Here is a 12,259-nt window from a genome sequence, read left to right as displayed (position 1 = left end):
ATTGGAGTTTTTATGGTATTGTGTCGCATCTCTCGGTTTTTTTTTTTTTTTTTTTACTACTAGTGGTTCTTTTATCTATACTTTTTTAACTTGTTGAAATACGAAAAGTTAGCACCGCCTCCACTGAGGCTCGATCTCATGATCTCCCATATAGAGAGACACTACAGTATGACATCTCTAGTTTAAAGTAGAATAAAAATATGTTTGCACAGGCTTAGCTCATTGGTTCAGTAGGTAATATTTGAGAAAAAAAAAAAGTAAAATAAAAATATATATGTGGGCGTGAATTGGATGGTGTGTGTTTCTTCTAACTTAATTAGAGGTCTTGGGTTGAGAGTGCATGTGCCTTAAACCCATTATAGAGTACTTTATCACCCTTTGAGGTCCTATGTACTCGACGGTACAAACAAGACTTCATTAGAGTACTTTGTCACCCTTTGAATTCGTCCATGGTCTCAAGGACTAAGGAGGCTTGAGAATAGCCTAATGTACCCTCCCAAAATTTTAAAAACTTTCTTAGTACCCCAAATCCTAGTCATAGATTATAGTTTTGGTATCCTACTGTTAAAAAAATAAAAAAAAAAATCATCTTGTGTTTGACTATTCGTGATGAAGTCTGACCATAAAAATTTTTAAACATTTTAATCATCAAAATTCAGGGACAAGATTTCAAAATCCAAATAATTGGCTAGGCCTTTTAACATTACATTGATGTATTTTCATGAATCGGGCAGGGACGGAGTCAGAAATTCAGTTGAGGGGGGCGAAGAAGTCGCAAATTATGCCATGGAAACATGTTCACCATAAATGGTGAATACGGGTCTAAACGGTGTCATTTTTATTGGAAAAAAAAATTAGTTAATGTGCTGTTAACGGCGCACGTTTGTTCAGATTATGAATTTTCTGTTATGAGATTATGAATGTACTGTAAATTCATAATCTTATAACAGAAAATTCATAATCGCATAAAAGAAAAATATTTATTAAATTATGAATTTTTTGTTATGAGATTATGAATTTACAGTTATGTAATTATGAATTTTCTGTAAATTCATAATCTCATAACAGAAAATTCATAATTTCATAATTGCACATTCATAAAATTTATGCCTGCACATTCATAATTTATGAATGTTGAAGAAACATGCGCGAAGAGGAAGTGAAACCGCGAAATGTGAAAACGAAGAAGAAAAGTTGCGCGGTTAATTAAGAAAAAAAAAAAAAAAAGATACAGGTGCACCGTTACCGTTGGGACCGTGTACACCATGGTTGGTGAACACGGTTCCATGGCATAACGATTTCGAAGAAGTACGGACGGATTCAGAAAATTTTTTCAGTAAAGACAAAACATTAAAGCAAAAGAGATAATTTTTTAAAAAAATAAATAAATTATCTAAGAAATATAGTTGTAAATATTGTTGGATATGGGCAAAAAATAAAACACATTGAAACTATATATAACAAAATATGAAACATAATTAATTTGATAAATGTTATATAGAATTAAGTTCCAGTGCATTTAAGTGTTTCCCGTGCGATTGGGTGGTTTTAACGTGCATCAGTTTTGTACTTCAAGTGCGTGAGTCTTGTGCTTAATGTGCGTGAGGTTTGTGCTTAATGTGCGTGGGTTTGTGTTTAATGTGAGTAGTTGTTGAAACTTAAAAGGTGCTTGAGTTCTGTGCTTAAAGTGCGTGAAGCTTGTGCTTAACATGCGTGAGTTTTGTGTTTAACGTGCGTGAGTTTGTGTTTTGAAGGTGTTTTGTTTGTGTGCTTAATGTGTGTGTGTTGTGTACTTAAAGTGCGTCAGTTAATGTTTAATGTGCGTCCAACCGCACGGGAAGTCCCCTCCCGCACCTGAACCCTTCCCATGTTATATATATATGTGTGTGTGTGTGTGTGAAATATTAAAAAAACTATTAAAAACGTAAATGTGTTGAAGCCATATATAGGGGGAGGAGTCAAAAAAGCATTAAAACTATATTAATGTCAAAAAATTTGAACCCTTGACCTTTACCCATGTGCTCTGCCAACTAATCTAACTCATTTCTTGTTGACATTTAATAATCTTTTTATAGTAATACTAATATATATATATATATATATATATATATATATATATATATATATGTGTGTGTGTGTGTGTGTGTGTGTGGTGTGGTGGGGTGAGGGGCAGCTGCCCCCAGCCCCTGCCCCTGGCTCCATCTCTGTATATGGGAATTGTTGTTTGATGCCCAAAAAAAAAAATGCTCATTTGTAACAAAAATAACAAGAAAAATCATGTGGATGGAGCCAATGTGGCATCCAAATCGTACACGTGTCAAATATGAAAGTTACAAGCAAGCATGATATGGACCAAGTGGTAGCAACTGTAGTGCAATCCGATTCGTACACGTATCTGGTGATCCAGCTGTATTTCCTCCCGTCCACAAACACAACGGAAACCATATACTATACGTTCCGTACAGGTACACCAACACTACCTGCGATTCTTCTTAATCCCACCCCACTGCCTCTCTTCATAAAACCAAATTAAACTCTTCGGATTAACACAATTATTATTATTATTATTATTTTTATATATATGTCTATACCATTATAAAACTAATTCCGGTCTTGTGATTTTATTAGCAAATTGTTTGTCAAGTAACCCAAATTGTTTATTTTTAAGGCAATTATTTTCATTTGCTAATGCAGGGGTAGATTTTAGTAAATTATTTATAAAATAAATATAGTTTCAATTTTTAATTAATTTTGAAAATAATTAATTTAATGTGTCAAAGTTAAATTTAAAAGGGAAAAAAAAATATCAAACGAGTAGTGAAATTACAAAATTATATATTCAACAAGTTACAGATACTTTTAAAATTTGGGGACAACTTTTATCAAGCTGGTCAAACAATTAGTTTGATAATCACAAGGTTCCGAATTCGGCTCTTTGTAGTGTGGTAACTATATATTGGCATTTTTGGTTTGAATTGATCTGTCTATCTTGAAAGATTCAACGTTAGAGAAATAAAAATGGGTGACATTCTTGTAAGTAAAAAGCAAGTAATAAATAAAAATTGTGGTGACATCTTGTTTAAAAATGAAGTAAAAAATAATGCATCTATTCACTGACTTATGCATATGTGGTTGCACCCTATAGTGTTGTTTTAAAGTTTGAATTATTTACTAAAGTCTCCTTGCTTTAAAGTGTTGTTTTAAAGTTTGAATTCATTTACTAAAATCTCATTGCTTTGAAGTAGTTCCCACCCCTGTCCATACATTCTACGCACGACTGCATAAAAAGTCTTAATCACATCTAATCATTTTTTTACAAACAGTCCTCCACCCTACTGTTGGAACAAGACTTTCAAAATGACTCTTGAACCATTTAACTAAGCCCCGCAAGGCTCCTTAGATATTTTATAGGTATGTATCTATATATTTGTATTATACACAAGGAGAATGCAATTACTTTTGACATAAGAAGTGAATTCTATCACATTTGTATTCCATTGATTAGGACGCGTATAATAACCTCTTACACATTACGTATTTTTTACCTATCAAATATCCATTATAAACTCTCACTTTTTACTCTATATTACCAGCAACGTCTTGGTTGATAAAAAATATCATAACTTTCAAAGGAGTGTCAAAGTAAATAGTTCATTATTATTTTTTAATCAATATGTGGTTTTTTTTTTCTTTGAATGTGTATGTATGTAAAAAAATAAAATATTTTTTAAACAAAATAATTTTAATTTTAAAAATCAATTTACTTTCACTTGATAAAAACAGATGACGTGAAGGAAGTAATACTCCATAGCCAATGAGAATACAAAGAAATTAGCATTTATATAACGTGAGCACAGCCTAAAGCTGGACCACACCCATCTAATTCTTCCTCTATATAAACTCTTCCTTCCTCTCCCTTCTCCTTCACACCCAAATTGCCTTCTTTTTTTCTCCTTCTTGCACCCCTTCCTCCTTCATCTCTCACCTTTATCAATCCCATTCAACTTCTCTCTCTCTCTCTGTTCCTCCCCAGTAACCATGCCTGAGGCTCCCAAATGTCCCCAGAAAGCCGGAGAGGAGGAGGAGGAGTATGTTGTTGCGACCGAGAACAAGAAGGTTCTCCAGTTCATTGAAGATATCACCATGAACGCCGATCAGGTTCAGACTAAGGTCCTCGCCGAAATCCTCTCCAGAAACGCCGACGTCGAGTACTTGCAGCGCCACGGCCTTGGTGGCCATATTGACGCACAAACTTTCAAGAAAACCATGCCTGTTATCACCTATGAGGATATTCAACCTGATATCAACCGTATCGCCAATGGCGACAAATCCCCCATTCTCTGCTCTCAACCCATCTCTGAGTTCTTAACAAGGTATATTCAAATCCCAAACTCCAAAATACCCATTTTTTACTTCCTTATTTTTCCATTTCTTAATATATGTGTTAGGCTGAGGCCAGTGAACGGTCAAGTCCAGCACCACTGGACAGAGGTTCGAATGACCAAATCTAACATCATGTAGTTAGACAGAAGTCTAATGACCACGTCAAGTATCCTACTTAAAATAAGTTATAAGCTCTTAAATAAGTTCTGTCAAACAGAGCTATAGTCTTACTAGTAATGAATATATATGCAGTTCTGGGACGTCAGGAGGGGAAAGAAAACTGATGCCAACAATAGAAGAAGAGCTAGGGAGGAGATCAAAGCTTTACAGTCTATTAATGCCGGTGATGAGCCAGTTTGTGCCCGGGCTAGAACAAGGCAAAGGGATGTATTTTTTGTTCATAAAATACGAAGCCAAGACCCCAGGAGGGCTAGCGGCTCGCCCTGTTTTAACCAGCTACTACAAAAGCTCTTACTTCAAAAACAGGCAGCCAGACCCCTACACCAATTACACCAGCCCAAACGAAGCCATTCTCTGCCCAGATTCCTACCAAAGCATGTACTCCCAGATGCTCTGTGGCCTCTGCCAACGCCACGAAGTCCTCCGGGTCGGGGCGGTTTTCGCCTCGGGGTTCATTCGGGCCATCAGGTTCCTGGAAAAGCACTGGAAACTTCTCTGCCACGATATCCGGACCGGAACGGTTAACTCCCAGATCACTGAGCCTTCTGTGAGGGAAGCAGTGATGAGAATTCTGAGGCCTGATCCCAAACTGGCAGATTTTGTGGAGGGTGAGTGCAAGAAAGGGAGCTGGCAAGGGATTATCACGAGGATTTGGCCCAACACTAAGTATGTGGATGTTATTGTCACTGGGACTATGTCACAGTACATCCCCACCCTTGATTTCTACAGCAATGGCCTCCCTTTAGTCTGCACTATGTATGCCTCCTCTGAGTGTTACTTTGGTGTCAATCTTAACCCCCTTTGCAAGCCCAGTGAGGTCTCCTACACCCTCATTCCCACCATGGCCTACTTCGAATTCTTGCCCATTCATCACGAGAATGAACAGCAAGAACAATTGGTGGACTTAACTGATGTCAAGCTTGGACAAGAATATGAGCTTGTTGTCACAACTTATGCAGGTATACTTCATCACGTACCAATCTGTTAGGATCAAACACTTACCACTATCCTAAAAACTATAGTTTCCCACTCCTAGCAAAAAGTAATAAACTGTGCAGTTAAAACTGACCAGTACTAGAAAACTGTTGGGCGGAATCCTGAAAGTCAAGTCCAGCACATCCTAACTGGATGATGTACTCAGGGTCCGGGTCCGTTTCAATCAAAATAGGGGCTTTGTACCTGTCTTGAGTAGACATGCCCAGAATATACTTCACCACATAGGGATGTGTTAGATCAAACATTTACCATTATATCAAAAAATTTATAATTTTTCGCTCTTATAATAAATAATAAACTATAAATATTGGGGGAAGTTTGTAGGGCCAAGTCTGTCCATCACATAAGATGGTGTAATTAGGGTCGTTCCAATCAAAATAGAGCGGGTGGGCCCGGGTGTAATTAATGGTATGGTTACTAATATATGACATTGCAGGACTATATCGGTACCGGGTGGGGGATGTGCTGAGGGTGGCAGGGTTCAAGAACAAGGCGCCGCAGTTCAACTTCGTGTGTCGCAAAAACGTGGTGTTAAGCATAGATTCCGACAAGACCGACGAGGTGGAGTTGCAGAACGCGGTGAAAAACGCCGTCACCCATTTACACCCATTCGACGCGCACTTAACCGAGTACACAAGCTACGCGGACACCACAACAATCCCGGGCCATTACGTGCTGTTCTGGGAGCTAAACGTGAAGGGATCAACCCCGGTTCACCCTTCGGTGTTCGAGGACTGCTGCCTCGCCGTTGAAGAGTCGCTGAACAGCGTTTACCGGCAGGGGCGAGTGGCGGACAAGTCGATTGGGGCGCTGGAGATCAAGGTTGTGGAAGAAGGGACCTTTGATAAGCTGATGGATTATGCCATTAGCCTTGGGGCTTCAATCAACCAGTATAAGACCCCAAGATGTGTGAAATTTGCGCCCATTATTGAGCTCTTGAACTCTAGGGTTGTGTCTAGCTTCTTCAGCCCCAAGTGCCCAAAGTGGATCCCTGGCCATAAGCAATGGGCCACCATGCATATGGAGTGAGGTCGTCGTCCATGGCGTTTTTGCTGGCTGCGCTGTTTAAGCTTCAAAAAATATGGAGAAGAAAACGAAAAATAAACAAGGAAAACTGTACTGTACTGTACTGTACTGCTTTTGTAATCTTCTCTTTATCCGTTGTAGAAGTCAATCCAGTTTAATTCAATCCACCTAGGTTAACTCCATAATTCTTATGCTTTCTTTCTTGGACTTCTTCTAAAAGTAAAAAATATTCTGCTACTAAAATCATTCTTTAATATTCACTCCTTAACACAACGTTATCCATAAGCATGGTTGCAAAAATCCATCAAGGTGCCCCTGACCGGCCGCCTAGGCACCATTCTAGCGCCTAACTCGGCGGCCGCTTAGCGTCTAACTCGATCTGAGTTAACGCATTCATTTCGGTCGAGTTAGCGAAATTAACTCGGTCGGCTCGGCCTTGCTAATATATATATATATATATATATATATATATATATATACATATAATATGACATATATACACCCACGTACATGTACATGTACACTATGTTTTTCTTTTTTTAGTAAGCCGCATAGGCGCCCGCCTACGATGCCTAGGGGCTAGCGACTACTCTATCGCCCGACTAGCGCCTAGCGCTTACTGCAACCATGTCCATAAGTTAAAAATACATATTGTCCCACATTAAAAAAAAAAAAAAAAGTGATTTTAGTAAAACTCGACAGAATATTAGAGAAATAAATCATGAGGATTCAAAAATTCTATTAGGTGGGAGGACCAATGTATGGTGTACCCATCACATTTGGTGTGTGTTGGACAGAGGCCAATGAAGGGGCAAATTTACCCATTGGTGGCTAGGGAATTGTTGAGGCGAGACCCGTGGAGGACCAAATCCAGTATCCTCATCTCGAAAATATGGTGATAGTATATAAAGAAATAAAATTGTGTCTTCATTGTGAGCTATAACTTTTGGTGTAAGTGGTAAGCACTTGATTCTAATCGTGTAACCCTCACACTGAGGTGCTAATGTTAAGGCTTAATCATGTATCACTGTTCATAATTTATCATTTAAAAATTAACTAAACTGTCCATACAAGCTTGTAATTCCATACTGGTTCACACTAGTGAAATAATGTAGAGGTTGCCGGTCCAACACGCAACCCTAGAATATCCCCGCAACAAATTATTTTAGGCACGTACGAAATGGGAAGAGTTGGTGTTTTTAAGGAAATGTATTTTCTTGACAATTGCAAAATCTTGGTGGCACCAGCTCATTATTGCCATTTCTTGCGAATTGGTGGACAAATTTTTTGGCATTTGTTTTCTTATTTCCGGGCAGAAAAACTGCTCACTGAACTCTCGTGAGCACAGCTTCCAAAACTGTATCACCAAAAAATTTAAATTTGTTCATCGTATAGTGATATTCTTATTAGTTTTTTAGTAAAAGCCAACCAACTTTATGTCCTTCATAATTTAGCCCAGTGCTAAAGTAGTCTTAACCCTCGCAAAGCTCAACCAAAATGAGTAAAGTTTACATATCTCCAACTCAGCTGCATGCACTCACTTTCACCCATAAAGTTTATCAATAAAACAACCAATAATATGATCTTGGGGTGTTTGGTTATTGACTGATCAGTCAGATTTTAGCTGATTTGACTAATTTTGACTATTTGACCCATCAATAAGTGTTTTAAAGTGTTTGGTAAATGGTTGATTGGCTTTAACTGATTGGGCCAATCAACCAAAAATTGAAAAGTTAATGGATGTAGTTTTTTGGATCAGCTAGTTGGAATCAATTGTATATTGACTATTTTATCCTTGGGAATCAATGTGATTTGCTTTTAAATGGGTGGTGGGTTTGCCATTTAATAATAATAATAATAATAATAATAGTAATAATAATAATAATAACAACAACAACAACAACAACAACAGGTGGTGGGTTTGCCATTTAATAATAATAATAATAATAATTATTATTATTATTATTATTATTATTATTATTATTATTATTATTATTTTTACAGTAATTCATTTTAATTTTTTTTTTTGAGAAAGAATTCATTTTAAATTATTAAAATTGAAAATAATTAATACAAATTGTTTTAGAATATAATTTAATAAGAGTTAAATAAACGAAAATAATTAACTTATGTCCTTAAAAAAGTATAGATGATACCCAAATTTTATAATTATTTATAAATAAAAGTTTATCATCTTGTTATATTTAAAGGTTAAAATAACACAATATACTCATACCCTTAAATGTCATTTTACATTCAATTAGCTACTAGTAAACAGCTAATTTACCAAACGGTTTTTTATAACCAGCTAATAATACAACCAACTGGTCAAACCAGCTAACGCAATCGGCCATCAACTACATACTAGCTAAACCAATCAGCTATCAGTCGTTAGCCAAACACCCACTTTATCAATGATCGATTGTTTAGATTAATTAAACACGTACCGCTCTACCAAAAGTTATAGTTAGTAGTAAAAACGTAACTTTATTTTATTATACTTGAATAGTAACCAACGTCATGTATGTTTCGATACTAATATGCTATACTTAGGTTTTGTAAGACAACAGCCAACAATTTTGCCTTAAATGACAAATAATGTTCAATTCATTAACTTGTGGTACTGTGGTAGGGTCGGATAATTTACATATAAGTTAGTTTAATTTGTTCTTAAATTTATCCCATTCACTTTTTGATGTGGTGATCTAATTTTTTGTTATTATTTATTGCTCATGAATGGATAGATTTCACCAAAATAAAAAATAAAAAAATTATTTAATAGTAAAATATAAATCATATTCACATAGTCGATATAATTATTTTTGTCTGTTAGATTGCATGTGGTAGATCAATTATAGAGCCAAGTACACAATTACACACTAGAGGTTGTATATATTATTTGTGTGTATATATATATATATATATATATATATATATATATACACTACACAATGAGCGTGTTCAATTTTGCTTTAAATTCTAAAATTTATGAACACACGTTCACAATACATTATGAACGTGTGTTCATAAATTTTAGAATTTAAAGCAAAATTGAACACGCTCATTGTGTAGTGTATATATATATATATATATATATATATATATATATATATATATATTTTGTTCTTCGATCGGAAAATAGACAGTGACCCATCAAGAATTGGCAGCTAAGGACCTAAGTTTTGAAGGCAAAATAGCAGATGTGCATTTAATGCAACGTGACCATATTTAATATTTTTGAGCAAATGCAACTGAGAAAAATGGCATTGTTGTGTAAGATAGAAGGCAAGGCATTCCCCACAAATGAAAATGAGGCATGAATGCATCTTTGGAGTAGTATTGGTAAAATAGTTAGCCTATCAGCTAATTTTGACTTAATTGATCACTATTAGCCGTTTGACTTAGTTAAACAATTAATATGAGTGTTTGATTAATTAGTTTTTTATAAGAACTTATTGTTTCAAAATGCTAAAATTCAAAAAGCTACTCAAAATAGTTTTTTCAATCAACTTTTTGAGAAATTAAAGTTATTTTTTATATAATCAGCTAACAGCTAATTTACCAAACACTTTTCTAAACACACTAACTCAATTACCTAACCGCCATTTACAAACTCCCCCTTAAGCTGTTTAACCCAGAGCATTATATTATTAAAGAACTTGTTTAGCAAAACCCTATACTAAAACTATAATATTATCCTAGAGAAATCTTACAATACTGAATATTAACAATGCCGACTACTTATACATATATAAAAGGACAGTAATGTTTTTGTAAACACTTCCACGAAGTTTAATTTTACTTATAGTAACGGACATTTTTATTATTCACATACAGATGATATAGTTACCAATTCAATATAATCTGGGATGGATCTTGGCCATATATAATTGATAGAAGAGCAGAGAAAGCTGATTGCAATTTGATACCTGATGGAAAGTGATGGCTGGGGATAAAGAGAAGGTGAGAGTGGATCTTATGGCCCTTTCTTCATATGAGTAGTAGTAATCTTTGAAAATATTATAATGGGTGTGTTTGTTTAGATGTTTGTGTAGTGGAGTACAGTGGTGCTTTCAACCCTAGTGTACATATTTGTCTTCTCTCACAACTCATATCCCTCAATTATTAACACTATATCTAATCTCTATCCCAACACCGTGAGTTTATATATATATATAGGGTCAGATTCTTGTATGAACAGGTTTTCTCGTGCGGTTGGTGCGATTTACACCATTAGGTATACATAAATGCAACAGTGTTCGAAAATACACTATTATATGTGTGGTGCATTTTGTGGCATTTCATTATGGTGTATTTTCGAACACTGTGTGGTGTATTTATGCATACCTAGTGTAAACCGCACAGAAAGACCTGTTTTCATTTGAACCAATATATATATATATATATATATATATATATATATATATACACACACACATATCTTTTAATTAATAAATGACATTGAAAATTTAACCAAAAGCAATACCATATATTTAGAATTAAATTGAAATTAGTAAAACAAATTGTGAACCATAGATGTATATATGTGTTAATTTGTATACGAAATTGAAATTATTATAAAGTTGTTAGAAGGCACTATTGCCCTAGATGTATGTGCAAATTCTATGTTTCATGCTTTAACAAAACACATTAAAATTGATAAGTGTTAATTTCATTTTTTGTCTTAGATCTATAGGTGTCAATATACTTTTAGTCCTTTTTTTCAAAATATCCCTTTTGATCCTAGTATTATTGTGGCATGACCTTTTTTGTCATCAGTCAACAAAATTGTTTAAATGACTTTAAATATAATAGTATTTTAGTATATTCAGTTCCAACTTCCAAGTATTAAGTCATTTTTCCTTTTTGGCCCTAGATTTTTATTTTTTATTTTTTTATTTTTTTATTTTCTTTTAGGCCCTAGATTTAATGTGCCATTTCATTTTTTTTTTTCAAAACATCAATGTTGGTCTTAGCATTATTGTTGCATGACCGTTTTTGCCCTCCGTCAACATATATGTTTAAATGACATTAAAAATAATGTTATTAACTACATACTCAAAATCTTCCTTTTTTTTCTTTTTAGTAATAAAATTGTTATCAATATATAAGTCTACTGCAAAATTTAAAAAAAAAAAAAAAAAGTGCAATTGAAAAAATCACAAATCTACTTCATGGCAAACATTAAGTTTAGTGTATTAGTCTACTTCATAAAAATTCATAAGACTTGTGGTTCTATTACCAAGAAAAAAAAACGCTCAGCTCAAAGAATCTTATACTCAAAAGTCATTTAATAATTTAATAAGAGAAGTTAGGGTATTAAAGACCCACAAGTCTAATGCATTTATTAATAGAGCCACAAGTTTTAAATTATTAACAAATTATTATTATAAAATAGATTCTTATACTCAAAAGTCATTTATCAACTAAAGTTAATAACTAATTTAAAAAAAAAAAATCAATTCAAATAATCTAAGTTCCTACCACCAGGATTTGAACCTAAAATCACATATTTGAAATGGTAAGCGGATGTCATCACATGACAACATGACAGTTGGCAGTTAATTAATAACTAATTTTATCAAACATTTCTTCATAACAGTTAATATTATTAGCTAGTCAAATCAATAAGCAATTAATTGTTTCGATCTCCACCCATGTGAATGGAGCAAAC

General features: G+C 34.4%; 1 protein-coding gene across 1 annotated transcript; it reads left to right on the top strand.

Annotated features, from left to right (window-relative positions):
* The first annotated feature begins 3,921 nt into the window (after nt 1-3,921).
* Nucleotides 3,922-6,762, top strand: LOC109190230 (indole-3-acetic acid-amido synthetase GH3.6-like). The gene is made up of 3 exons (XM_019340688.1): nt 3,922-4,373; nt 4,636-5,522; nt 5,996-6,762. The coding sequence occupies exons 1-3, from the start codon at nt 4,039-4,041 to the stop codon at nt 6,586-6,588; spliced, it is 1,815 nt and encodes a 604-aa protein (XP_019196233.1). The 5' UTR covers nt 3,922-4,038; the 3' UTR covers nt 6,589-6,762.
* Nucleotides 6,763-12,259: the final 5,497 nt, after the last annotated feature.

Source organism: Ipomoea nil, unplaced genomic scaffold, assembly GCF_001879475.1.
Source record: "Ipomoea nil cultivar Tokyo-kokei standard unplaced genomic scaffold, Asagao_1.1 scaffold1576, whole genome shotgun sequence".
In the NCBI taxonomy this organism is placed as follows: domain Eukaryota; kingdom Viridiplantae; phylum Streptophyta; class Magnoliopsida; order Solanales; family Convolvulaceae; genus Ipomoea; species Ipomoea nil.
Note: the sequence above shows the minus strand (reverse complement) of the source record. Positions and strands in the feature narration are given on the sequence as shown.

Coding starts and splice junctions, on each gene's coding strand:
- LOC109190230 (XM_019340688.1), top strand. CDS start 4,039: ATGCCTGAGGCTCCCAAATGTCCCCAGAAAGCCGGAGAGGAGGAGGAG. Junction 4,374..4,635: donor ATCTCTGAGTTCTTAACAAG/GTATATTCAAAT, acceptor ATATATATGCAG/TTCTGGGACGTCAGGAGGGG. Junction 5,523..5,995: donor TGTTGTCACAACTTATGCAG/GTATACTTCATC, acceptor ATGACATTGCAG/GACTATATCGGTACCGGGTG.